Raw genomic sequence first — 27,296 nt, forward strand, 5'->3', positions numbered from 1 at the left:
TGAGACTTTCCATCTCACGATGCCAGTTCTCGAGCAACTTAGGTTCCCCAACGCCCTCATAGGTAGGTGGGTTGAAGCGGGCGATGATGATGCTAAGCTTAGTAGCATCCACAGGCTTCTCCGCCCCCTTTCCCACATTCTTGAGAGCCTCAAGAAGAGCCTCTTGTTTCTCGATCATACGAGCAATCTCATCTATGGTCATCTCAGAAGCTTGAATTTGCGCGGCTGTTCTTTTTGGCGGCATTTTGAGCTGATAAGAAGGAAGGAAACGTAAGCACAAAAGCCTATGGCTCAAAATGTAATGACCCTCCGCCAAAGAAGCACTTGGCCGAGTATGCAGCAATACTCGGTCGAGTAAGGACTACTCGGTCGAGTATCACTGATACTCTGTCGAGTAATCCACTCCAGTAGCCAACGTCAAATTCACACGAAACATACTCGGTCGAGTATAAACCATACTCGGTCGAGTATGCCCTACTCGGTCGAGTAAACACATCCAGTAGCCAAAGCTACTCACTGCCATACAACTAACACTCGGTCGAGTGCCTGGTTACTCGGCCGAGTACCCCCTACTCGGTCGAGTACCTGCCCTTCTCGGCCGAGTCATGCCAAAACGAGCTATAAACAATAAGGAATACATCCTATCATGCTCTCTACCCATAAATCAAACACATTACGTTGTAATCTGAATGCCACATAATAAACATGTATCATGTCAATCATTTAGATGCTAAAACTATTTTCCAAGATTTCACATAACAATTCTTTTCACTTCGTTACCAATTCTCAATATTCTTTCACCAATTTCACACACACATTCCCCTTCTACCACATCTTCCAACCATTAGACTTTAACATATATACACGTGCATTACACAACTCTCAACACATTCCCCAGTGACCAGCTTGAGTTAGTGAGGGCCATATTGCGACTTTGGGACGTCTCCCGAGTCCTTGCGGTAGCTCCAAACAACTCTCCCCGGGTTCATTTTATTTAGACTCCCTAAGTTCATTGGGTTCATTTGTTTAGGTGCCGGAATCGTCGGCTCTGATACCACTTTGTAACACCCCCTCATACCAAGGTGCCTTACCAGGACCACCCTAACATGAAAGGATGTTACCATCTCGGTTGTCCGAGGTTAGTATATATCAAAAGCGTTTGTCCCAAACACATTTATTAAAAGTAATGTAAAAGTAAATGGTTACAATAATCCAAAATCCAACAAAAGTGAATTCAAATGTTAACAATTACACAATCATAAGCTAGGACTCGCAACTGTGATACTACAACTGGTGTGACGACTCTCCCATGACCGCCCGAGCTCACCAAAAGCAATACATATCACAGCCTGCTCACCATCCCCGAATGGATCACAACAGATTCCACAAAACAACAACAACGGGGTCAGTACTGTTCAATCAAGATAAGACAAATACACGAGGTAACCATCTGATCATCCTCCAACCCCAATCTCTCTACCTCACACAGTAACCGACTACACACCAAAGTGTGTAGCCCTGCCAGATTACCCATCGCAATAGGTAATCCTCGCCGCCAGTGGGGGACCGCAGCCAATCCCCACCTAAATCCCGCTCATCAACGAGCGATATCCCTGTCCCTTAATGTGCAGATCCCCTCCCGTGACGGGTTCCACGGAGGGCGAACTAGGGTGTGAAGCCACTCCCACAAGTGACTCCATCACAATCATCACCACACCACAACATCACAACCACCACCACAACACCAACACTCCGATGATCAGCAGATAACAACAATTACAATGCAAACACATCTTAAATCAACAAACAGAGACTGAGTAGGGAAACCCTACCTTAGAAACAATCAACAACGATGGAATCAATCACTAGAACGGCTCCTCTACGAAGTCCTCGCCTAAACAATAATCACATAACACAATTACTAATTGCAAAACCCCATTTCCCCAAATTCATGATTAAAGGCAAACCCTAGAATTAACCATCAACAATATAGGGATAAAGACTTACCGGCGAATGGGTGAAGGATTGGATACGATTGTTATAACGTCCACACACACAGAGGAGAGATTTGGGAGTGATTAGAGCGTCGTAAGCTTGCTTAGGTTTTGCAAATGATGTTTTAGAAACTGATTATCGAATAAATAATCCCTAAACACTCCCGCATCAAACCGCTGAAATATTACTCGCCAGACCGGATACTCGGTCGAGTATAGAGTATACTCGGCCGAGTATCCTCTACTTGGTCGAGTATTTATCATACTTGGCCGAGTATTCCTCGGCAGTAGCCAAACAGACTACACAATCTACACTACTCGACCGAGTAGGCTCTACTCGGTCGAGTACTTAGCCTAAGAAAATCGTAGTATTACAAATAGCCTCTTCTTCACTGGATACGCCGACTCCGAAATGGAGACCGGTAAAATAACCGCTCGACGGACCAATCAAAAAAGCACCAACCTTAGAGACAAGTCGTCTCGAAATCGTACCCACGGCATTAAGACGAATACCGCCACCTGATTTAGCAAGCGGGGTGAACGGAGCACTAGCAATGTACTCACCGAGAACTTGCAAACATCTAACCTTTAGAAAAAGATTAACCACCGAGTGATTAAGGCGATCAAATCATCCGACACAGCAACAACAACTCCGCTCAAACAATCAAAAAGATGTTAAATCAGCTTAATTCAATTAAGCTCTATTCAGTTTAATTCAGTTTAGTTTAGTCCAGCACAGTTTAGTTCTATTCAGCTCTAATAAGCCAGAAAGAACATGGCTTATGTATTGTAATTTGTTTAATTAAATCGTGTATTATTGTTAAATGGAGGCATGTTTCCAAATATAATGGTTGTTCAACAACCTGCACACATGTCTATGAAATCAAGATTTTCAAAAAGATACTGTATTCACATAAGGTGTTTTTCAGTTTTTGATTTTTTTTAAGACGGAAATTTATTAATTCGCTAAATTTATGACCGAAGTTTTGTTACCTATACTTAATTCAGACGTTTAACATTAACCAACTGACCTACTCTAGGCAACAATTTTTACTTCCTACAAATTTAATGTTCACCTAAATGTATCCAATTTTACTTTTTATGTGTGTAAAATTGAGATTCTTGATACCTATTTTAAACTTTTTAAGTCTATAACCGGCAATGAAAACTAGAATTTTATAACTATAATGTATGCATGCTAATATATAAACTATACTTAATTGCATGGCCATCCAAAACAGGTGATAAGATTAAAACTTGATAAAAATAATTTTATGAAAAATTGATCAAAATATTGAGAGGGAGTATAGTTATATCTATTAAATTGAATGATAAGATTAGAACTTTGCAGATCTCTAAATAAAACGGGTGGTGGTAATCAACGAGATGAGGAAGGACTAAAAATGACGAGGGAGCAAATAAATGAAAATATGAGATAAAATTGATTATTGAGAGGGGGAACGGTGGAAAGACTAAGAGAGTGATCGAAAGTGTTAAATTTAGGGCAATTAGTGAATGAGGGAGTGTATATATATTGTACAAAAATTTAGGGTATATAATATGGACCTATATGAGATGAATGAGTCGACTTAAATATTATCATATAATATATGGACCGTAAATGTATGAGTTGACCCAAATATATGTGCGCTCTTTTAGTGAGTGAAAGATTTACACAAATTTCTCAGTTAATACGGTTAATATCCGTTTTTATCTTAAGACGAGTCAAGTATAGTTAGAATAAAACAAAAGTAGAGACTAGAGTGCATAGGGAATAACATAAGATTTGTCTTATATACACAAGTGAGATGGTATTTTACCAGTTTTAATAATTAAAAAGATGTATCCATTTTAGAGGAGACTTACTCAAAGGAGTATGTGTTTTTATTTGGTTCGGATAAATTTTATACTCATTAACTCGATTTGTGATGATTTTGTTTTATTTGATTGGTATTTAGCGGATACGGTGTTGACATTTGGGCTGATTTAGTTACGAGGCTAGATCATTTACTCGGTTTACAAATTAAGACTTCAGTTTCGTTAATTTAATCTTTTGTAAAAATAATTATAAAAAATTTAATCATACAACAATGACGTGACATTAAAATTATATACTCCCTCCGTTTCAGAATTTGCATTTGCTTAAAATACACCTCACAAAGAATAAAAGAAACAAACAAACGATGAGGACAAATAGAGAAATAGACTATGCATATTATAATTCAAGTTTATTATCGAAATAAGCAACAAGGAAATCTTTTTTACAAATAAATATGTGAATATTTGTAATATATTTAAACAGTTGATATTCACTATAACAAAACTCTTGAATACTTATTTATTTAGATGAACAATTGGACAATTATTCATGTTCAATTAGATTTGGACAACTTTGAAACTATAAGACGATATATCATTTTAATTCAGTGTCATTCAAATTTTAATAAAAAAAATTACGGCTTACTATTAAAGAATCGACTACCATATACTCAAAAACATATTTAAAAAGACAACCCGTGCATTTCGTGCACGGGATTAAAACTAGTATAATGTGAATTCACAATGCTTCTTTTTTTTTGGTTAGTTTTATAAAGATTTGTGTAAATATTGTTACTTCCAATTCTTCCACTATATTTTTGCCTAGTTCCTGATTATATACCAACACTCCCTTTCTTTTCATTTTTAAGCCCCACAGCTTCACAATTTTTCCTATTATATATACTCCAAAACCCAAGATTTTAATCACTTACATTCATTCATCAATTTCAACTGATGAGTTTTCCAACAACAATTTCATTTTAGGCTTCCACACTCTTTTCTGACCTAAATAGAGCGCATCATCTCCTTCATTATTTTCATTGAATTATGTTTATTGAAATGTTGAATAATTAGGATTTTTAGCCGTGATTATTTTATTATGTCATCTTTATCTAACTAACATGTTTAGGTTTAGGTTTAGATTTAGGATAATTATTCAATTGAAATGATCTTAATTGTACTCTTGCGTTATTTAGATAAGTTATCGAAAATCTATAATGTTTTTGCGTTATTGAATATCTTGTTTTTGCGTTAATAATAGCAAGAAAACAATAGATATACAAAATTATCGCAAAAACAAGATCTTCATTAACGCAAAAAAAACATTATAGAAGTTCGGCAACTTATCTAATAAACGAAACAAAAAAAAAAAAAAAACAATCAAGATCATTTCAATTAAAAAGTTTAAAATAGATATCAAGAATCTCAATTTTACATTCACTTATAAAAAAGTAAAATTGGATACATTCAGGTGAACATTTAAAATTTTTAAAAAGTAAATTTTTTTGCCTAGTGTAGGTCGGTTGGTTAATGTTAAACGTCTAAATTAAGTATAGGTAACAAACTTCGGTCTTAATTATAGGGAATTGATAATTGCACTGCCATTTCCTTTAATACCAAGACATTTAGTGCCTCAAATAAAAAAAATATGTACTGTTCATACAGAAATAAAATTCGTGGCATTAACAAATTAGGTCGTGGCATTAGGATTAAGTTTTTGCCTTTACACCTTCAAAATATATTGTTAGGATTTCTTATACGGAGTATCAAACATTAGGATTAGGTTTTTTTATCTTATATCTCATTAGCCATTATTAATGACACCAAATTAAAAATTTAGCACCATTAAGATATTTATTTTATTCACTGCGCTCCATGACTATTGTTTATTAGTGCTGCAATGACTAAAGAGCGAAGAAAATGATAACGATTATTCAAAATTAAAACGTCCATGCAGATGTATACAAAATTTACATGTCAAATGGACCCTAAATACAAAGTACTTTAAACTATATTGAAGATAAGGTTGAACAACAGATCCAATCCAAATGCTATTGCGAAATTCTATGTCGTCGCTTGAATCAACGATCATTGGCGTGTCCAGATTTCCAATAATTTCATCGAATTGATTCAATTTAGCTTATAGGGATTCTTGACTACCCAAAATTCAACTTTCTTGTTCCGGCTAATATTATCGAGCATGCATTAAATTTTATGAAAATTTCAGACGTTCCGGCTTTTGACCCAGCGAGCCAAAGCCTTTTTATTTGAGATGCAGTTGTTTCAGCAACGAGCACAAAGTCTTTGTTTTCGCTTAGGGCAACCCCATTTGCAAAAGCCAAACCATCAAGTAACACGGTGACACATTTGGTCCTTGGATCATACTTCAGTAATCGTCCTGTGTGATCGAAGCTGTTCATTGGTTCTACATATTCCCTACGACACAAATTACATATTTTTCTACAAGGGAAATTCGCCATAATGATAATTTTAATGCTAATAAGGTAATTTAATTAGGATTGGGATCAAACTATTTGACATACATTATGTCGATATTGTAATACATAAAATAAATGGCACAAAACTTTCTCAAGTCAAGGTTATTTATGTTAATTTAATTTACAAGCGACACATTACTACGGAGTAATTAGTTTGAACCACATCTATATACGAAAATATCAATTATCAAACGTAATGGAAAGAGATATGGAGTAATTACCATCGGTACTAGTATTAGTGAAATAAATAGCTTCGGTGTTGGAGTTAATATCCAATGCATTTAGAAATCGGAATGAAACTCCGGCGATACCCCTAGAAACTGATGACACGGCACCCTATCAAAAATAAAATCAATTGGCTTTACTAATGCAGCAGAGGTAAGTTGGGTATCGTATCCACAGAGAGGCGGTTACTATCTACTCGTTATTCGGTCTGTCTACGATCATAAAACGGGGGTTTGAGTTGTTTAAACTAAACTAAAGAACGGAATTAAAAGCAAGGATTGAGAGAGAGAGAGAGAGAGAGAGAGAGAGAGAGAGAGAGAGAGAGAGAGAGAGAGAGAGAGAGAGAGAGAGAGAGAGAGAGAGATGTCAGGATGTCGGTTCACCATGATATTACACAAATCAGCTAAAATTAGGTCAGTCGGTCTGATGTGAGAAGGGTAGTGGAAAGGTCCTCTCGGTCCGTTATCCGCCCTAAAATACTACTAACTTAGTTTCGCCCTCATTAGTGTAGTCTAGTGTTCATAGCAGGTCTATTCATTCCAATCTCTCGATCTAGGTCTGAATTTAACCAGTTTAATTGATTCAGTTGCATGCATTCAACCTAACAATTAAAATTATATTGCAATGAAACAATTCTCACAACAAAACCTTCTAAACCAAATAAAGCATCATCGATTAACTATCATGGCTCCCCTAATCCTAGCATTAAGGTATTAGCTATTCATGAAAATAAGTGAAGCAATAACAATGAAGGAAATAAGAACAAACATGATATAAAACATGTAGAGAGAATTATATTAAATAAGTACGGAATTACAGAAGCTTAGGATCCGGCAAAGGAAGAGCAAAGGAACGTTCAACAGTGTAGAAAGCAAGGGAAAAATAGTAGGGAAAAAGATGCTTGACCTAATTGACGTCTTTTCTATTTATAGGAAAGACAATTATTTGACCTAAGTGACAAAACAAGATACGAAAATCTTGCGTCTAATAGCTAGTTACTCGATCGAGTACTTTATAACTCCTCGATCGAACAACTTCATGAAGAAACCTCTCGATCGAGTAAACATGCTACTCGATCGAAGAACCTCAAATATGCACTTCTCGATCGAGTAAGGGAACCATTCAATCGATTACTTTGGTCAGCAAAAGCTCTCGATCGATATTCAGCACTGCAGCCATCTATGACTCGTTGATTTAGCTTCCAAAAATGACTCCGCGCATCCCAAGGCATTAGCATTTCCGCTCCAAATCCACTCATCTCCAAAACGCAAGCTAAAAGGATAGTAAAAGGCTCGATTCTGCTACTTCCCGGTCCATTCCTGCAATAAAAGCCAAACGAACCAAAGTAGACTATTCGGGGCATTTCGTAGCTTAATATTACGATAATTACATGAAAATGCGTGCATAAGAGACCAAAAAGGACTATATAAAATGCACATATCAATTGACGTGGGGACATTACCCCTACTACCCACCTTCATCAAACCCATTGTTGAATCAACAATGTATAGATGCTTGAATCAGCAGTATATAGCTCGCATGTTCCCATATCAAACTTCAATCCAAAGGTCCTCCCACAATATTGCTCATTTGTTGGATTATCATGTCGATCATAGAGTCTTAGCCTACAACAATTTACCAAACACTCAATCTCTTGAAATATGGTTGGTTATATGGTAAAATATGAAATGAGAATGATCTGATTCTACATGAAACGACTCATATTAGTATTATACATTAAAATAAAGGACGGCTAATTCTTGTGCTCTCCCTTATCTAAAGGTGATTTCGGAAAACACGATTTTATCTCAAATTTACTAAATCTCTTGTGAACATTTACTAATTATGACCCCTCCTTAAGTGACTCATATCTGAATGACATAATAACAACACGTAAAACTTGAATATTAAAATGACACGACATGACACGAGTTGATCCAACCTGCAATATGTAAAACACCCGAATTGAGACGATTCGAATTTAACTCGGCTGAATTTACATCTAGTTGTGAGTGTGGCTCAACTCCGTCTTTCCTAAAAACAATGAAGAAGATTACTTTCTAAATTGGGAAACTACAAATTTTCATATCGGAACACCTTTCTAATAAAATAAGACGGTTACAATGTCGATCAAGCTTGTTTCCGCAGGTGGCTAAATATATAGATTCTTTTAGCAAAACAAATCACCTTCATCAATATATAAGATTTAGTGATTTTATAAGTGAGCCATGTAACTCATTAAATCACACACAACTCATGAATATGAAGCACTATTACGGGATTAGAAGAAACATACCTATGTGGGCTACTAACAGCGAATTCCGTTCTTCCTTTTGTGCGACCTTCCCACTTTATAACACAACCAAAACGGAGATACCAACATAAGGATAATGGCCTTTACAATCGAAGGCTACAGACTCGGGTCTGGTCATATAAGGACTTAACTAGAGGTGATGATATTCCCTAGATTAAGTCGTAATAATAAGAAAACTCGAGAGAACCTCAAGAATAATGATAACAATATTATGAAAATAGAATAGGGGGTCTAATATGTAAAGATTTGTTGATATGTAACCTAAAGAATGAGTGTGAAACTAGTTGTAATACCTGCCTTGTTTAAGTACCCCTTGACTGACCGTTTGACCAAAGAAGACCCGTAGCCAGGGATAGGAGAGAGGATCAGGGACCTACGTATCTGTTTACTCGATCTAGTAGGGACTACTTGGCCGAATAGTGGTAACACTCGACCGAGTATGGCTTAGTCGGGCGAGTTTCTCGGCTGTTAACGCGTTATTATAAAACGCGAGATCATAAACCTTATTTTATTTCATTTCGACGGTTACTTATCTCTCTAACCCTAATCTCTCTCTCTCTCTCTCTCTCTCTCTCTCTCTCTCCTCTACCTATCACCCACCTCTCTACACTCTCTCATCTAGCCTAGACACTAACCCAAGAAGGGAGAATGGTTCTTGCTTGGAGTCTTCAAGTCGGGATGTCATTGTTGTCGACTTCGGTCCGCGTCTCAAGGTAAGTCGTTGTTTCTTTGTTTTCTTTCAGTAGGTTTTTGGGGAAGTCTAGTAATAGGATATGGTTACTACTTGTAGGGTTCGCCTCGTAGTCTTGCTTGACTAGTTGTTGGATGCATTTTCATGGATTAGCGATAAGGTAGGGTTTCTGGTTTCCCTACTCGATTTAATGCTTAATTGATTTAAGATATGTGTTGTGATTGTTTGTACGATTGATATTGTGATTAACTGCTGTTGTTGGATTAGGGTTTGGTGTTGGTGTTGAGATGATTGGTGATGTTCGCGAGGTGCGTCCTCGGCTGAGTGAAGTCACTTGCGGGAGTGGCTTCACGCCCTAGTTTCGTCCTCTGTGGAACCCGCCACAGGAGGGGATGTGCACATTAATGAAAAAGGTTACCGCTCATTGTTGAGCGGGGGCTTAGGTGGGCAAGGCTGCGGTCCCCCCTGGCAGGGCTACACACTTTAGTGTGTAGTCGGTTATGAGAAGTGATTGGAAGATGGTGGTGTATTGTGAACAACTGTTTATCTTTATCGTACTTGTGTTATTTTGTTTATGCAGTGAACTGACCCCGTGTTGTGTTTTCAAAACTGTGGTGATCCATTCAGGGATGGTGAGTAGTTGGTTTAGCAGGTGGAGCTAGTCTTGATGCTTGCGGGGCTTGGAAGGGAATTGAGTCATCACGCTACCGAAGTAGATGTCGCCGTCAGTCACGCTTAGTAGTCTTGTAGTTGTTTATGTTGTATCTTATCACGTTGTTCTACGATGTAAAGTGTAAAGCTAATTAATATATGTTTTACTATTGTTTATTTGATATACTACATTGGGTAACCAATATGGTATCACCTTTATACGCTGGGGTGGTCCTTGGTAAGGTACTTCGATGTATGGGGGTATTACACTAGTTCTAGGCCAAGTCATTGGGAAAGACCCGATGTGATCGAATCTGGAGAAACTAGTTCTTGCACGAGTGTGAAATCTATGGTTTCAGCAGCCCTTGTTGTTGAAGCTGTTTCTAAGCCTGTTCAGGAGTCTAAAGAGAAGAGCTTGACCAAAGTTCGATGTTTCAAGTGTCAAGGGTTAGGACATTATCAAAGTGAATGCCCTAATCGAAGAAGTATAGCGCTATGTGAAGCAATTGTCATTCGAGACAAATTATATGATGAAGAATTGCAAGAAAGAGGGTTGTTTAGTATCAATGGTGAAGAAAGAGACGACGAAGAAATTGAAGTATATATGGTGCTCCATCATATGATATGTTTTTAGAGCTGAGGCATACCCTTTAAACAAGAAAGAATTCTATGGAGGATGAATTTTAACAAGTGCTACACAATGAGAAGCTACACGACAACATTTATTCTTCCTTATGTGTAAATCGTCCACCAATATTTGACGATTATGAAGACGACGAGACGGTTAATGCTATTGATGGTGAAGTTACAAAGATTGTGAATTTTATGAGAATGATTATCAACAAGAAGGGCAAAAAGAAGTTGTTGAAGAACTGACATTGGAGTTAAGTTCGATTCATAGCAATCTAATTCATGTCAAACCAATGTTAATGAAGGGCGAATATAAATCTCCATTGGAATCGTATATTGATGAATTCTTATTTAGTGATAGGTATTCTGATGTTACTTTGTTTACTTTGGTGTTAATGGGGAATTATGAAGATGTTAACATGTTTCTAATTCTTGTGTACGGAGGATGGAGAGATGGAAGGCACGAGAGGAGTTTGGAAGCAGAGAAGACAAATGAATCGTTTGGAGTTTGTATCTATAACAACCCGACTCACCACCGTCGTAATACAACCCCAATAAGCTGAGATGTGCACCTTTAGGCCATGACTTGTTCTCACATAAGCCGAAAATCACAATGCCTTGCTACTAAGTGGTGGGTTAAATCTCTTATAAACACATCACAAGCTCCATATTTTCCCGATATAGGACAACTTTACTCCCAAACTCTTGATGTGTTACAAACTTCCCCACTTAAAGAACACAACGTCCTCTTTGTGCCTCGAACTTGACCACAGCCAAGCCTAGAATCCTCCCACGCTAGGTGGGTGACCTGAGTACTCTTGACCAAAGGCTCACACGGTCACAGGGTTGCTCTGATACAATTTATAACAACCTGACCCACCACCATCGTAACAGAACCCCAATAAGATGAGATGTGTACCTTTGGGCCATGATTTGTCCTCACTTAAGCCCAAAAGCACAAGGCCGTGTTACTAAGTGGTGGGTGGAATCTCTTATAAACACATCACAAGCTCCCTATTTTCCCGATATTGGACAACTTTACTCTCAATCTCTTGGGGTGTTACAGTTATCGAACATGATGAGCTAAAAGATGATTCAAGTTTATTACTATTATTATTATTTTTTCTTATAATCGAATTTGCATCCAAGTGTGTGAAGTTCATATTTGATCCTAGAGGATTGAAACGTCATTGGAGGACAATTCATTTCCCATAGGGAGGGGATTATGCAAAAAATGATGCATCTCCAGCAACGAAATGAACAAACTGAACATACTCCACCACTGTTCAGTCAGAAGCCAAACTCAGCTACAGGTTCAGCAATGGTTTCACTCATACTTGAGCGTCAAAATTAGTACTTTTCTTCGAAGCCAAGGAAAGTGCGTGGAGCTGGAGAATAAAAGTTCGTAGATCTGGAGAAAATGCATAGACAAGCACAATATTGGTTGTCATATATTTCCTAATTCAGTTTTTCCTAATTAGTGGTCTATCCGGTTTTAGGAAAGTTTCCAAGATTCTTAAAATATGGTTTAGTTAATTATTATATTGTCGCTATTTCTTTTAGTTAATTTAACTAAAGGAACAAGGAGTACAATAAGGCAATATGGATCCATGTAAAACGTGTTAGCACACGTTAGAATAAGCAAGCCGGTTTAAGGAAGCATGTTTCCTTATTCCTTTTATTAGTCGGTTATTAGCTCTTATATAAGCAGGTATTGTATTGTTATTTAACATTTCAATTGAGTGATTAAGAAATAAGCAAAAGCTTTTCAGTTTACATGATTTGTAAACCCTAGGTTCGACGCGTTTCGTTCCAAACCTTGTTCTTATTTGACGCGTTTCAGACATTAATAACATGATTGTTAGCAATAGGTCTTGCAAATCAATCACCATTGGTTGAGTTATAGGTCTAACTTAAGCAAATATCCTTTGTTTTTCTATTATTTCGTTTAAACACATAAAAATCATTGGTTCGAATTTATAATCAGACAGCCGTTAAAACCGTTCAAATTGTTCCTGGATCGATTTTCAGACAGTTTCAGCAACTGTCCAATTTAGTTAATTCCGCTGCACACAAACGAATCTTATTCTTTCAAGTAATTTTCGTATCAGCATGCTCAGTTGCTAATTTATAAACTATACACTACTTAACTAGTAAATAAATTTGATTAATAATTATTGTTAACAATGATTAACTTTTCAGGACTTACTTTTTTACTCATTCACAATCTAATGTAGCCGGTAATATGGTGTACTATAATGTGAATTCATAATGGTTTTTTTTTGTTAGTTTCATACTTTCATATAGATTTGTGTAAATATTGTTACTTCCAATTTTTCCACTATATTTTTGTTTAGTTCCTTATTATATACCAACACTCCCTTTCTTTTCATTTTTAAGCCCCGCAACTTCTCAATTCTACCTATTATATATATACAAAATTTAATCACAAAACCCCAAGATTTAATCACTTACATTCATCCATCAATTTCAACCGAGTTTTACAACGTCAATTTCATTCTAGGCTTCCACACTCTTTTTTTACCTAAACACAGCGTGTCATCTTCTTCATTATTTTCATTGAATTATGTCTGTTGAAATGTTGAATAATTAGGATTTTTAGCTGTAATTATTTTATTATGTCATCTTTATCTAATTAACATGTTTAGGTTTAGGTTTAGGTTTAGGATAATTATTCAATTGAAATGATCTTAATTGTACTCTTGCATTATTTAGATAAGTTACCAAAATTCTATAATGTTTTTGCGTTATTTAATATCTTGTTTTTGAGATAATAATAGCAAGAAAACAATAAATATACAAAATTATCGCAAAAACAAGATCTTCAATAAGCAAAAAATATTATAGAAGTTCGGCAACTTATCTAGTTAACGCAAAAAAATAATCAAGATCATTTCAATTAAAAAGTTTAAATTAGATATCAAGAATCTCAATTTTACATTCACTTATAAAAAAAGTAAAATTGGATAAATTCAGGTGAACATTTAAAATTTTTAAAAAGTAAAAATTGTTGTAGGTCGGTTGGTTAATGTTAAACGTCTAAATTAAGTATAGGTAACAAACTTCGGTCATAAATATAGGAAATTGATAATTGCATTGCCATTTCCTTTAATACCACGACATTTAATGCATTAAATGAAAGAAAAATATGTACTGTTCGTGCAGAAATAAAATTCGTGGCATTAACAAATTAGGTCGTGGCATTAAGATTAGATTTTTGATGATTAATAAAATATTAAAAATAATGTTGGATGATTATTTAAAAAAAAAATCAAAAACGGAGAAAAACGATATGTAAATTATTTTTAAGCTAAGTAAAAATAGCTACAGAACATAATAAAAGGCCTTTAGACCTTCTAAATATATTGTTAGGATTTCTTATACGGTGTATCAAGCATTAGGATTAGGTTTTGATCTTGTATCTCACTAGCCATTATTAACGACACCAAATTAGAAATTTAGCACCATTGACATATTTATTTTTTTCGCTGCGCTCCATAATTATTATTTATTAGTGCTCAAATAACTAAAGAGCGAAGAAAATGATAACGATTATTCAAAATTAAAACGTCCATGCAGATGTATACAAAATTTACATGTCAAATGGACCCTAAATACAAAGTACTTTAAACTATATCGAAGATAAGGTTGAACAACAGATCCAATCCAAATGCTATTGCGAAATTCTATGTCGTCGCTTGAATCAACGATCATTGGCGTGTCCAGATTTCCAATAATTTCACCGAATTGATTCAATTTAGCTTATAGGGATTCTTGACTACCCAAAATTCAACTTTCTTGTTCCGGCTAATATTATCGAGCATGCATTAAATTTTATGAAAATTTCAGACGTTCCGGCTTTTGACCCAGCGAGCCAAAGCCTTTTTATTTGAGATGCAGTTGTTTCAGCAACGAGCACAAAGTCTTTCTTTTCGTTTAGGGCAGACTGGTGTGAAAAGTGGGCCTCACATGTGAGGGGGAGTGTGAAGAAACCCAAAGTCCCACATGTGAGGGTTGTCCCACATTGATAAAAGAGGAGAAGAATTACCACTTTATAAAGCAAGGGGCTACTCCCTCTATAGCCAATTGGTTTTAGAGTGGAACCCTCTTGAGTCTACGTTGTGGACTCTTTCTCCTCCGTTTAGGTGCGGCCCAGGCCCGTTGTTGAATTTAACATGGTATCAGAGCCCATGGCTAAAGACCTGGGTTTTCATGGGCCAAAGTTTGCAGACGGACGAGCAAAGTTGCTCAGTTGAATTTGTCCGGTCTGATTTAATACTGACGAGCAAAGTTGCTCAGTTGAATTTGTCCAGACTGTGTGAAAAGTGGGCCTCACATGTGAGGGGGAGTGTGAAGAAACCCAAAGTTCCACATGTGAGGGTTGTCCCACATTGATAAAAGAGGAGAAGAATTACCACCTTATAAGGCAAGGGGCTACTCCCTCTATTGTCAATTGGTTTTAGAGTGGAACCCTCTTGAGCCTACGTTGTGGACTCTTTCTCCTCCGTTTGGGTGCGGCCCAGGCCCGTTGTTGAATTTAACACAACCCCATTTGCAAAAGCCAAACCATCAAGTAACACGGTGACACATTTGGTCCTTGGATCATACTTCAGTAATCCTCCTGTGTGATCGAAGTTGTTCATTGGTTCCACATATTCCCTAGTCAAGGTTATTTATGTTAATTTAATTTACAAGCGACACATTATTACGGGTAATTACTTTGAACCATATCTATAAACGAAAATATCAATTATCAAACGTAATGGAAAGAGTAAAAAACAAGGTTGAGATATGGAGTAATTACCATCGATAATACATGATACTAGTAAAAGTGAATTAAACAGCCCCGGAGTTGAAGTCAATCTCAATTGCATTTAGAAATCGGAATGAAACTTTGGCGATACTCGTAGAAACTTATGTATGCTTGAATGAGCAATGTATAGCTCGCACGTTCTCATATCAAACTTCAATTCAAGGGCCTCCCATAATATTGCTCATTTGTTGGATTATCATGTCGATCAGGGAGTCTTAGCCTACAACAATTTACCAAACACTTAATCTCTTGAAATATGGTTGGTTATATAGTAAAATATCAAATGAGAATTATCTGATTCTAGATGAAACGACTCATATTAGTATTATACCATTAAAATAAAGGGCAACTAATTCTTGTGCTCTCCCTTATCTAATGGTGATTTCGGAAAACACAATTTTATCTCAAATTTACTAATAAATCTCTGGTGAACATTTACTAATTATGACCCCTCCTTAAGTGACTCATATCTGAATGACATAATAACAACACGTAAAACTTGAAAATTGAAATGACACGACATGACATGAGTTGATCCAACCTGAAATATGTAAAACACCCGAATTGTGACGATTCGAATTTAACTCGACTGAATTTACATATAGTTGTGAGTGTGGCTCAACTATGTCTTTCCTAAAAATAATGAGGAAGATTACTTTCTAAATTGGGAAACTACAAATTTTCATATCGGGACACTTTTCTAATAAAATAAGACGGTTACAATCTCGATCAAGCTTATTTCCGCAAGTGGCTAAATATATAGATTCTTTTAGCCAAACAAATCAACTTCATCAATAAATAAGATTGAGTGATTTTATAAGTGATCCATGTAACTCAGTAAGTCAAACACAACTCATGAATATGAAGCACTATTACGGGATTAGAAGAAACATATCTATATGGGCTAGTTACAACGAATTCCGTCCATCCTTTTGTGCGACCTTTCCACTTTATAACACGGCCAACGGAGATACCAACATAAGGATCATGGCCTTTACAATCGAAGGCTACAGACTCCTGTCCGGTCATGTAAGAACCTAATTGGAGGTGATGATATTCTGTAACACAAAATCTCATTGAAGACGCCGATATCCGTCACAAGCTTGTGACGGATACCGTTTCCTCTCACAAAGTACCCATCAGAGGTGATTGGGGAAGCACATGGGGGGTGCCCCACCTTGTCCCCTCTCCCTTTTTGTGAGAGTCTTCAGCTTGTGACGGGATTAGCCCGTCACAAGCAAGACGCTTTGATTCCGTAATAATAAGAAAACTATAGAGAACCCCAAGAATAATGATAACAATATTATGAAAATAGAATAGGGGTCCGATATGTGAAGAGTTGTTGATATGTAACCAAAAGAATGAGTACTATATATAGACATTATGTTCATACATTAATACACAATCTTAGTTTTAGTTGATGATATAATGAGTTTTTTATTGTACTACTAGGAATAGGAAATATAGTTGCTCATTCATGTACGAGTTTTACTCATTCATTTACTTTTTTACATTATTTTTCCAATTCTATACCCTTTTCCTATAAACAGTAAAAAATCTCTCCCTATTTCTCTCATCTACGAAATTAATCAAATCCACAAATTATTCAAATCCGTCAAATTACACAATTATAGATGTTAATTCTCGTATCGATCAATAATACTAATTCCTAATTCTTAATTTTATTTTGAGTAAATTAACAATTACTCCCTTTTATAAACCACTTTTCTAAAATAACTCCCTTATGAAAACTTTTTAATAATTTACTCTCATAAAATCTACTCAGGTCAAATATTGCACCCAAATTGACACTCCGTGATGATTAGTCAATTTTTGAATTTTCTGATTTTAAGTCTATTTTTATGACCAAATTGCCCCTCTCCTCTCTTATATGCCTCTTATACTCTTGTCTCTCCTTTATACTCTTCACCTCACTTCATTCATTCACCATCTTCATATAATTTCCCCATTTTCCCCAATTAAGGTATGTTCATCTTCTTCCTCTTTCAAACCCAGAATTTTGTGTTTTAAACCCAGAAATTTCGATTCCAAACCCAGAAATTAGGGTTAAAATCACATAATTTAAGGTTAGAACCCAGAAATTTGAATTAAAACCGCATCAATTAGGGCTATGAACAAATTAATTTGTCAAAATAAATCTAGAAACTAGGTATCTTCATCTTCTTCCTCTTTCAAACCCAGAATTTTGCGTTTTAAACCCAGAAATTTCGATTCCAAGCCCAAAAATTAGGGTTAAAATCACATAATTTAGGGTTAGAACCCAGAAATTTGAATTAAAGTCGCATCAATTAGGGCTATGAACAAATTAATTTGTCAAAATAAATTCAAAAACTAGGGTTTACAACACGCAAAATATGGCTATGAACAAATAAATGGATTCACAATTAAACCCAAAAATTAGGGTTTAAACAAACAAACTAATACTATAAACGTGAGTTAGTTGGGGGAGGAAACTTACGATTATCAATCTGGAAACATCACAAATTGGGGGAGGATTCACCAAGGCGCAAATTTGGGGGAGATTTTTAGGGTAAAAAATTTAATTTTAATGTCGATGAAGATGAATAGCCTAATAGCAACTGAAAGTTGGCTTAACAATAACACAGGGGCACAACGGTCCTAAAACACGACTTTTCACCTGAAAAGCCATTTGGGTGTAATTTTTGATCTGAGAACATTTTATGGGAGTAAATTATTAAAAAGTTTTCATAAGGGAGTTATTTTAAAAAAGTAGTTTATAAAAGGGAGTAATTATTAATTTACTCTTTTATTATATCAAATTACTTAATTGATTTAAACTAATTAAATTAGGTTTTGTTTAAACCGTCGTCGGTGTTGGGGTGAAGGACGGCGGCCGTCGCCATCATTGGACAGAACCCCGACTTCCGCCGACTGTTGTGTCGGTGACGCTGGTGGTGGTACGGTAGGGGTAAAGCGTGTCGTCCCAAAATTACGGTTTGTAACACCGTCGTCGGCGCTTATACTTCCGTCGCCCTGTCCTGTTTAATAAATTCAGGGCGCACACAGCACATACCTGTATTTCAATGTTCAATCCGTATTTGGTTGAAATCCTTCCATCATCATTGTGGTATATGATGTTTATAAGTTCGAGAAGTTTAAATTACTTATAGGGTTGGACATGGAATGCATTGATATGGGTGACATACTTCCTCGGAGTTTTATGCAGCTTATTTTTTGCTGAGATATTTGGCCGTACTCAGTACATGAACAATACGAAGTTCTGCTTGTTTGCTTTTTTTTTTTAAATGTTTTGTATTTACTAATCGTGTAATCTTCAATTAGCTAGAAGCTTTCATGTTTATTAATCGTGTGAATGGTGTTGATACTTGTACTACTTTTATGAACAACAACTGGAATTGAATCGAATTGAATTGAACCGAACCGAATAAACAAGTGACGAGAAATAGTCCCGATTAAGATATCGTTGGGAGGTGGACATGTGAGATCGTCTGAGGAAGTCGTAAATACCGGTCGGTGGAGCAAGGGAGACGGCGGTGAGGGTGGTGGATGGTGGATTGGTGGCTGATGGGTGGTGGTTGGATGGTGGTAGTTAGAGTGAGAAAATAGTAAATGAAGAAGAGAGAAAGACTGAAAGAAGGGTATTAAAATAAAATCATGAAAATAAAAGAGATATTATGGTCATTTACGTCCATGAATGAGTAAAACCGTACATGAATGAGCATCACCCATAGGAAAACGAACCCAATATGAAATTGGAATACATGTTGCCCTTTCGATGATGCATTCGCTTAGGCCCAAATGTTGGTAGAATAGGAATTGGAATAAGAATCCCCTTAAACTAAAAGAATAAGAAAACTGAAATTTTTCCCGCCTAAATGCTTTTAACTAGAAATTGGGCCTAACTTTATCTAGATATGTATTGGACCTAATATATGGTCTTTATGTGTCAAAGTATCTTATCAAACACCGCAACTTCTATAGTTGGGCCAAATTTATTTCATTCACTATTATCCCATTAGTCAAATATATGTATTTTAAATGTCATAAATTTTCTATTTAAAACATATCCATTTTTTACTCATATTATTAAAATCAGTGTGTGTTTTTCACTTTTTTATTCTTTAAATTTTTTACTTCGTTTAAATTGTTACTCCGTATATTGTAACAAAAATTACAAAAATAGTTATATGCTTCAAATGCGTAAAAATAAGCAAAAGTTTTTGTCATTAAACTAACAATCTTCTTTTTTTAATCATAAACTTATTCCGAGTAAAAATGTAAAATTCGTTTTATTTTAATTCTTAGTATTTTTTACACATTAACAATTGTAGATAATTACAAATAAAATTCAAAGTTTATTTATATATTATTATTATTAGCTCTAATTGTTAATTTCTACACATGACATTCTAAAATACCGTGTTTTAGCACGGGCTCTATACTAATAAGAATAAGAATACAATAGGAAGTTGGACAGTTGGACTACAAAACAAGTTAGTAGAGACGTGAGGAAAGAAAGCAAGAGTGGATGTTAATCTGCACCTGCTTCTATTTGACAGAATTTGAAGGGTGATTAAATGGTCGTTTGCCAAGGACAACAGAGGACCTAACATCCGCTCGGCCACCCCCTTCATATCCCTAATGGTTTTTAAGCAACTACGCAGTAACTAACCCTGGATATATTGAGCAGTTGTTTTGTTTAACTTGTGTGCTCCATCAAATTGAATTTTAGGATCTCATAGTAAATCTGATGGATATGGATATAAATATGGATAATTGATTGTAAATAAATGGGGTTTGAATTTAACCTAGTTCGGTATAATATGGTTAATCTTTACAACATGCTCCGTTAATTCAAATTCATATTTTTAAATGACAATTTTCTGTAAAAGAGATCTATTTATACACTTGATCATTGCCGTTGTACGACAATCAAAATTGAGTCTGAATTATGCGGTGCTCCCTCCGTTACGGTCACTTGTTTATATTTGAATTTAGCACAAAGACCACGGAAAGAGAAGATAACATTTATTAGATGACGAGTAGACGGAGTCCCTCGACTGTGTAGATCTTGTGAACAATTTTATATCTCATCTCGTCTGATTACCTCTTAAGGGTTAGTGGAGTTAACATCTTCCCTTTACCAAATCGCAGTAAGAGTAGAAAACACTAAGCAGAATTCAGGTTTTTTTTTGGGGGGGGAACTTATAAATTCTCCATAACGTCCCGAAACAGTTTAAAAGCAAATGACAGATCTAACATTTAAAATATATGTATGGAACACAAACATACAACAGATACAGAGTATATTATAACTGGCCATGCAATTTGCATTGGGACTTTTAGGAGAATGGAGAAGGCAAAATCCCACAAGTTTACAACATTACAACCAAAACACAATTGCTTCTGAAGAATTAAAACGAAATTTAAATAACTAACACCATCGTTTGACACAATGCATCAACCGGGCTCAGGCCAATAGAAGAAAGTAATGTATAGGGTAATCGTATCAATAACTCAGGCATCTGAGAAAACAGAGAACAAATCACCGTTGACGTAGTCATTATCGACCAAGCTCACCAAGTAGTAGCTGCCTTGTACCTGCATCAATAATGGTCATTTTAGTCATCCTTAAATTCCAACATCTATCCACATTTTGTAGAAAACATTTTATGTTTTTGACCTAAAATGAAGCGTTTTTCACTTTTAAGCTTTGAGTCAAGTGGGAGGAGTATCGGGGTGTCCCATGACATACCGTGACGGATCCCGTGATACTCCAACTCGATTCCAAGTGTTAGAAGCGACATGCTATTAAATATCAGACATGGCTATTATGTGCAACGGTTTTATGTTTTTAGACTAAACTGAAATATTGGAATGTCGTGTCGTATAGGACACAAGCACACCCAAAATGAAGTGCATAAATAACATAGGGCGATCTTGGAATAATAAGTACGAGAGTCAAGCTTTTAAACCATGGGCCTTAAGGTAGCAGGGATTCCATAATATGAACATGAAACCATGTCGGCAAAATAAATTGTAGAAATAATATACATAAAAGGTAGGTCAATGTGTGTTAAAAACGGGCAGATAACAAAAAGGTAACAGAAAACAAACCTCTTCAAGTAGAGTCTTGGATAAGTCACCCTCTGGATATAGGCTAGCCCAAGATCTGGACCAAATTTCAAAAGCCTCATCTTTCCAAACCATGAAACTGACAGGGTCAACAACAGTTGGTTGGATAATTTCCTTGGCAGGGAAAACACCCCATGTCACAGCATTTACGTCGGTTTGGCCGACATTTGAGATCCAATCCCCTGCTTTGTTGATGGCCATGTAGGTGATCGATGTGAGAGCTTTGCATTTCTCAACAAGGGAGTTCAACTTCTCCTTTGAGCAAAACAACTCCACGTATGCCTTCTGATATACATATCCACCAGGCCCTCCCCATCCTGCAGGAAGAAAAAAAGGTTTGCTTGTTTTTCAATGCATGCCAGTCAACATATCCTTAGCGAGGAATGCAATGTCAGAGACTAATGCAAAAAGAAACATGATAGGCAATATAAGTCTCGCGGAAAATAATGCAGAATTGATTTGGTAATGTAATGTTTATGCAGCTGTTAGCAAATTTGTAAAAGGCGCTATAAATCAGTCGTTCTCCATTACAGTTTAAAATCTAATGATGAAAACAACCCTAAACTTCCAAGGTTAAAGGGATTAGGCATCTTGTTAGTACCAAAAAACTAAACTTGACATAACTAGATGCATCATTCATTAACTTTAATTAAACCTGATGCACAGAAACGAAATTGCTTATGCGTAAATGTTCAAAAAGAAAATGATTTCAAGAACTAAACTGGTAGGCATTAATATAATTAATTATTTATAACTAGATGCATCATCTTGTTAATTACTGTTTTTCAAAGAATTTGGAATTGCAGGGTCTTCAATGCTAAATTTCAGAACCATCAATAAAAATAAAATATAAGTCTCTTATAATGTAAATAAGAGGAAACTTTATTCAAACTTGCATTTTATACGGTCTACTGTGGGGCCTTTAGACCTCACACCCTTGTGCCTCCCTGCGGAAACTGTAGACTCTACACATTATGTCACTTAAGATAGAGGTGGCAATTGGATCGAAGAGTTTGGGTCAGGTTAAGACAGCAAGACAGGTCAGTCATAATGTGTTTGGGTTTAGTTAAGTCACTAACAGCCTTCCCATTAACCTGAGTTTGGCCCAAATCGCTACAGGTTTGGTCATCATCAGGTGAGAGGACAAGTCAGGTTCGGGTCATCTTCGAGTCAAGTTACAAGCATAAATTTCATCGTGGTTTTTCAAAACCGGATCGATAAATTCATGTCAAGGATATCACAAGGGCCAAATAATTTGTTTCAAGTTATAACTTATAATTACCAGGTTAAATATCAAGTACGGAGTAGACCTTTTTTGGATCAACAGAAAGCTAATTTATTGTCGGGTCATCAATCAGGTTTACTGGTTTAGCCATTATTGTGTCACAGGTAATTTTGGGTCAATTCTTTTTGTGTTGGGTCATGTCAAAATGGAGCTATGTTGGTAATCCGTTCGGACTCAAGTCAGGTTGAATAGGTTATGTTTCACCGAATATTCAAGTACATTGGGTCGAGTTTGGTCGGGTCAGCTTTTGCAAACTCGAACTTGAAGACATTATTCCCCCGTGTTAAACTTGCACTAAAGAGGAACTCAAGACTTACCAACAGTGGGGGAGTCAGATTTTTCTCCGTTAACTGCTGGTTGGCTATTGATGGTGAGAAAGCCCTTGGCGTTAATGTTTCCCAGTTTTTCATCAATGATTTTAGTTTCTGGCTGAAGACCATCAAGTTCAGACCAAGGATTGCTTTTCAGCTTACCAAGGCAGAAGTTCTTGAACATCTGAAAGAACATAAAAACATTGAGCTTACAGCATGTAACACGTAATTTTACTAACGGCCATTAACACAACAGAAGTGTACCTCGTTTAAATCATCAACACTTTTCAATGGGACAACCCACTCTTCTTGAAGCTTCTTATCACGTGCACGTGGTCTCATAAACTGACAAACCAGACGGAGATGCATTATATGATTTATATCACCAACAGTAGCAAGTATACGATGAAGAAAATAGGATTCTCAAAACATAGCATAAACATTTGCCCATTATGTTAGGTTACAGCCGTTATCTCAGAGTAAAAAGCTTTTTGTCAGTATGAACATACAGCAGTCACGGCCTAAAGTCACAGTTGTAGTACCTCGAAACATTTATAGTGACTACAGTGTACAGTCCCTTCTCACAGTCCAACCAATGAAACTAAATGGTTGGTTAGGAAGGGAGTGGTCATGCATTGTCAACTCAATAAATAGGAGAACTACACTCGTCATTTGTGCCGACTCTAGCTACAAAATTTGCCAAGACAAAAATCAAAGCCATGATTTCATGTTTACCTGATGGTCACTTAATGCTCCATAAGAAGCATTGCGAGCATCGCCCCATCGCCCATGTGGGTATTGATCCCAAGCCTTTGTTCGTGTGATGTAGCTTTTTGGACGGTTAGCCCTGCAGCCGACCATCACGAATCGCGAGTCAGCAATAAATTATGGGCCGGAGACCACGAATAGAATGTAAACTGATTGATATAGTGAATTAATGATCCTTGTGATACAAGATAAGATAAAAGCTGCACGCACCAAAATATGGGCCGAACATCTTCCTTGACACGATTTACATTTGCTGGTCGTTTCCAAGGCAATGGTCTTTGAATTTTGGATTCTTCTATCAATCCAAGATTCTGCAGCAATTATGGCACGAATCAGAAATAAAATTACAAACCGATGCAATATAAATCACAATTCAAAAAGAAATAAAGAACCAACCAGCAATATGCCTAATGCAGACTTCTCCATGTTCAAAGTATAGAGATGCAGTTGTTTAATTCCACTGGCCAGAATTTTCTTGCACATTTCGGTTCCAAGGTGAACACCATAAGCTTTCACAGCTTCTTCATTGTCCTTAATTGGCTCCAACGCATCTGTGACCTCTTGAGGAATCTACAGAATTTCATAAGTAAATGAAAATCCCAATTTAGTGAGATATAGTAGGAAGAAAGTAGCAGTAGAAATTAAATATGCCATAATTAATCATATACGGGCAAATATCTAATCAAGTTATAATGCAAAGATTCACACACCTTTGTTTTACAGAAACCAGTCATCCTTATAAAACCTTTGTAGTTATTGATAGGCATAATGCCAGGCACAATTGGACATTTGATTCCAATTTGACGGCAATCGTTTACAAACTTTAGAAAATTATCAGTGTCATAAAACAGCTGAGTAACAATAAGATCTGCACCAGCGTCAACCTGAGACATTTGCAGAAACTCATTATAAATCAAGGATAAATGAAGAGAGAGACTCACAAAGTCATCATACAGATCAATGAAATTTTACAGAAGTTCAGGTGGGAAACAGCGGTAGAAGTACCTTTTGCTTCAAGTAAGCAAGATCACTGGCATAAGATTCTGGGGTAGCCAAACCATTAGCTTCAATAGCATCAGGATGAGCCTCTGAGATTCACAGAAGAAAAATGCAATTTTAGATATTGAAGGAGTAACTCAATGTTGGTACATGGTAGAAGCGAAGAGAATCTTGCAAATTTCTACGGTTAATTATCGGAAAGTGAAACAAATGATTCTTGCCATGAATAATACAATTAGTCTTGAAAACAAACTCTTAGGTAAGCCTAAACAATACTACTACATACGTTCCACGAGTTGAAACATATTTCTAAATTAAGAGCTCACGAACTGCAATCAATGTTGGATAGTCAACCCATACAACCCTGGCAACAAGTAAAGTACAAATAATCATAGAACTAAGATACAAAGCATTAAACAAGGTTCATACGAACCAAAGTTCACAACTCTTCCGTAAATTAAAAGTTTGATCACATTCCCATATGCAACTACATTGATAGAAATCTACAAGTACACGTTCACAAAACAAAGATGCATAGAACGACAACATAAAAGTATCTCAACCCACCTGGATAACCAGCAACAGTTATCCCAAAGTAATCACCATACTTCTTCCTCATATGATTCACCTGAAACCAACAAACAAAACAAAACAAAACATCAACAACAACACTACCCCCAATGCCTCTAAACAAGTGTATAACTACGTACACTAGGTCAACCATGCGACAATACACTCGACTTCATTCAAAAAGACATAATCCCATGTCAAATTGTTCTTCGATCCCAATACCCACAAGTTAATTCTTCCACATTTTAACATATTTAAGCAATTCATGAACATTTCGATTAGAGATAAATTCCTCTAATACTTACCCTTTACCAGCCCTCCATCTTAGTCATTTATTCATCTTTAATTAAAATCCCCGTATAAAAGTAAGATAGCAAATCATTTGATTAACTTTAGTTAAAATCCATGTAAAGAAAAAGGTAAACAAATGATCGGGATGAAGAAAGACAATCATTTGATTAACTTTAACTAAAATCCCAGTAAAAAAATAGAAGGTAAACAAATGACTGACACGAAAACAGTCATTTGTTTACCTTTATTTAAAATCCTCGTAAAGAACGAATGATAAACAAATGATTGGGACGGGCGGAGAGTACAATGCAATAAATCCCGATCATTTGTTTACCTTTATTTAAAATCCCGGTAAAAAAAGCAACCGTAAACAAATGATTGGGACGGGGAGGAGGAAGAACATACATTGCAACAAACCAAAACATAAAAAATCAGATCTACGAAAACAATGATAAAAACATACAAGATCAAGAGCACAAGCGAATCCTCCTTGAACTTGAACAAACTTATCCTGACCATGAGGCGGATCGCCACGAAGAGCAAGTACATTTTGCAAACCATTAGCCTTAATATTATCCAAAGCATGATCAATTTTATCAACAGGCATATTAGTACAAGTAAGATGCATCATTGTTTCAACACAAACAACATTCTGCATTCGATTCGCGATATCGAGAGTAAGATCGGCAGTAGATCCACCAGCACCCCACGTAATGTCGCAAAATGAAGGGTTATGTGAAACCATTCTTTCCATTCTTTCGAACAGATTGTCGACACCATCGTCGGTTTTAGGTGGGAAGTATTCGAAGGAGAATAAGATCTTGTTTTCGGCTTCTGCTGCTCGAATTTTCTCAATTACCTTCATTTTTGAAGAGAAATTGTTATGGAGATGGGGAGGAAGAGAGATGGGAGAGGGAAGAGTAGAGGAGGTGTGGTGCGAATGTGAGGAAAATGATGATGTGCTTTATTTAGGGAGGGAAGTTTGGTTGGTGAATGATAGTGATGAGGTTTTCTCGGATTTTTTATGAATTTTTTATTATAGGAATATTGATTTATACTTTTTCATTCCGACCCATTTTATCTCGGTTATTTGTTTTTCTCACCGGTTGGCACGAGACAAAAGAGTGAAAAAGAAATTGTTCTTATCTTGCCTGTGAGGGTAAATGAACGGTTTCTTAGGTAACCCACTGTGATGGGCTGTTTCAAATAAAGGGTAAATGAACTGTTGCCTATGATACTGTTAACCGGAGTAGGACTGTGGTGGACGCCTGGACGGAGG

At 36.2% G+C, this 27,296-nt stretch overlaps 1 protein-coding gene across 1 annotated transcript; it reads right to left on the reverse strand.

Annotated features, from left to right (window-relative positions):
* Positions 1–20,947: 20,947 nt before the first annotated feature.
* Positions 20,948–27,066, reverse strand: LOC141642476 (methylenetetrahydrofolate reductase (NADH) 2-like). Its single transcript, XM_074451293.1, has 11 exons — positions 26,481–27,066; positions 25,724–25,784; positions 25,163–25,245; positions 24,868–25,041; positions 24,554–24,727; positions 24,368–24,468; positions 24,125–24,236; positions 23,654–23,734; positions 23,396–23,573; positions 21,776–22,110; positions 20,948–21,259 (listed from the first exon to the last, which is right to left on the reverse strand). The coding sequence occupies exons 1-11, from the start codon at positions 26,880–26,882 to the stop codon at positions 21,176–21,178; spliced, it is 1,785 nt and encodes a 594-aa protein (XP_074307394.1). The 5' UTR covers positions 26,883–27,066; the 3' UTR covers positions 20,948–21,175.
* Positions 27,067–27,296: the final 230 nt, after the last annotated feature.

The sequence above is a fragment of the Silene latifolia genome, chromosome 2 (assembly GCF_048544455.1).
Source record: "Silene latifolia isolate original U9 population chromosome 2, ASM4854445v1, whole genome shotgun sequence".
NCBI lineage: Eukaryota > Viridiplantae > Streptophyta > Magnoliopsida > Caryophyllales > Caryophyllaceae > Silene > Silene latifolia.

What these genes read in the sequence shown, in the direction of transcription:
- LOC141642476 (XM_074451293.1), bottom strand. Translation starts at nt 26,882, where the DNA reads ATGAAGGTAATTGAGAAAATTCGAGCAGCAGAAGCCGAAAACAAGATC. An exon ending in GAGCATTAAGTGACCATCAG is followed by an intron (nt 23,735 to 24,124) that starts GTAAACATGAAA and finishes CTGGTTTGTCAG; the next exon opens with TTTATGAGACCACGTGCACG. An exon ending in ATCTGACTCCCCCACTGTTG is followed by an intron (nt 22,111 to 23,395) that starts GTAAGTCTTGAG and finishes TTCTTCCTGCAG; the next exon opens with GATGGGGAGGGCCTGGTGGA.